This window comes from Triticum urartu, chromosome 3A (assembly GCF_056163025.1).
Source record: "Triticum urartu cultivar PI428250 chromosome 3A, HENAU_Tu73, whole genome shotgun sequence".
Taxonomy (NCBI): domain Eukaryota; kingdom Viridiplantae; phylum Streptophyta; class Magnoliopsida; order Poales; family Poaceae; genus Triticum; species Triticum urartu.
The window spans coordinates 227,139,412-227,141,663 of record NC_141875.1 but is presented as its reverse complement, the minus strand read 5'-3'; the positions used below and the strand labels follow the sequence as shown (position 1 = coordinate 227,141,663).

Here is a 2,252-nt window from a genome sequence, read left to right as displayed (position 1 = left end):
ATCATTAAAGAGGTAGTGTAGACAGTTGTCTAAGTGTGATCTTCTTATATCCCCATGAACTGTTCAGCTTGCTAGACCCAAGGGGAAATAGAATCTCGAAAGGACCTTTCTTGTCCGTAGCCCCGTTGGAATCGAGGGCTTGATATCTCATTGGCATGACTAATTGATGAGGCCGACTGCCTAAGTAGTACTCACGAGGTCCTTGATTTCTTGTTAGTCTGTATCTTTCTCCTTAATAGTATGGTATCCAGGTTCACCTATTTTTTTCCGTTGTTGCTCTTCAGAAAACGCGTATAGTAAGTAGTCTTCGTCGATGGGACAAACGCTCCAGTGTATGCGTTACGAGGCAACTAGCATTTTGTCATGGAAGTTTGTGAAACAATGTCATGTCGCAACTCGACATGTTAGAAGGAGCTAAATCAATAGGTGCCGGTGCTGCTCCAATCGCTTTAGCCGGAGCTTAGCAGAAAGGTGTGATTCGTGATCTCGATCATTTAAATGATCCTATCCTTAAGATTGGTTTTGGAAGATATGTCAAACATTCGAGAATGGCGCTGTTGATCTAGTTAGGTTTCTAATTGTTGAGTGTGAAGTTCCTTTCTAAAAATATTCGTTTCGTTGGAAAAACCAACGCCAATGTCAAGATCGGTCTCCTTTCCTTTCTCTTTTCGGGAGCAGAGCTGAAAAACATGGGAAATTCCAATGATTCTTCGTTCATTATCATGTCGATTCCTCACAATCGCTCTTTGTGATGCTGCGGAACCATGGCAATTAGGATCTCAAGACGCAGCAACACCTATGATGCAAGGAATCATTGACTTACATCACAATATCTTTTTCTTCCTCATTCTTATTTTGGTTTTCGTATCACGGATGTTGGTTCGCGCTTTATGGCATTTCAACGAGCAAACTAATCCAATCCCACAAAGGATTGTTCATGGAACTACTATCGAAATTATTCAGACCATATTTCCAAGTGTCATTCTTTTGTTCATTGCTATACCATCGTTTGGTCTTGCGTTGCCAGTACTAATAATGGCATTAGTTGTCTTATTCGGAGTTCAAGGAATAGCCTTTCATCTTGGGAATGAGAATGTCGCGGATCTCAAAGTTCTCATCATGACCAATGCTCCTAACGAGGGTGACTTTCCCATAGACCAACCTCCCGTTGGCGGACTGCTAGACCTCCAGCAGGAAATGGCGCACGCCGCCCATCCCGAACACATTATTGAGGAGTTGACTTCCAAGGTTGAAAGAATATTTCACGAAGTAGGCACTCCTCTTCCTTTAGAGGAGGGTGAGTCTGTGCGATCGTTCACTGAAAATCATATATTGTGGAATAGTGAGGGAGGAGATACTCTTCAACAAATCTTCTCTGATTATACGGAAGCCGGGGACGCAAGCGAATTCGTCGCAACAGCCACCAATCTGGCGAAGCAGTTTTGCCGCGCCGAGCTCGGTGAACCAGATTCTCCCGACCCCGATGCGCCTGCGGAAGAGAAGGAGGCTCATTCCACAGGATCCCTTGAAAGCACAAAAGCAAATGATGGGGTGAACGAGGCAGGCCCGTCTTCTTCGAGGAAGCGTAAAAGGTGGGATGATGATTCAGGGTCCGAAGATGACGATTCGGGGGGACCCGGGGAATCTCCAGATCCAGTGGAAATCATTTACGAAGGGGATGCACAAGGGTACAACTGGGAGGGGAATTAGGTTGGCCGCCAACTTCGCCTGCCTTTCTATCTGAGTTCTTCCCTCTTGATGCTTTCGAACGACTCCTAAATTTCACAAAATCCTTTTTTTCTTTCTTATTTGAAATCCAAATCGAAATGCCTCAACTTGATAAATTAACTTATTTCTCACAATTCTTCTGGTTATGTCTTCTCCTCTTTACTTTTTGTATTCTCTTATTTAATAATAATAATGGAATACTTGGAATTAGTAGAATTCTCAAACTACGGAACCAACTGCTTTCGCACCGGGGGGGGGGGGGGGGGCGAGATCCGGAGCAAGGACCCTAAGAATCTAGAAGATATCTCGAGAAAAGGTTTTAGCACCGGTCTCTCATATATGTACTCCAGTTTATCCGAAGTATCCCAATGGTGTAAGACCGTCGACTATTTGGGAAAAAAGAGGAAAATCACTCTGATCTCTGATTTCAGAGAAATAAGTGGCTCATTAGGAATGGAGAGACAGATTCTCTATTTGATCTCGAAGTCCTCATATAACACTTCTTCCAGTCGGATCACTTGTTG

General features: G+C 43.8%; 1 protein-coding gene across 1 annotated transcript; it reads left to right on the top strand.

The window, feature by feature from the left end:
• The first annotated feature begins 325 nt into the window (after positions 1-325).
• LOC147979292 (uncharacterized) lies at positions 326-1,710 on the top strand. The gene has a single exon (XM_087516723.1). The coding sequence runs from the start codon at positions 703-705 to the stop codon at positions 1,708-1,710; it is 1,008 nt and encodes a 335-aa protein (XP_087372849.1). The 5' UTR covers positions 326-702.
• The last annotated feature ends 542 nt before the right edge of the window (positions 1,711-2,252 follow it).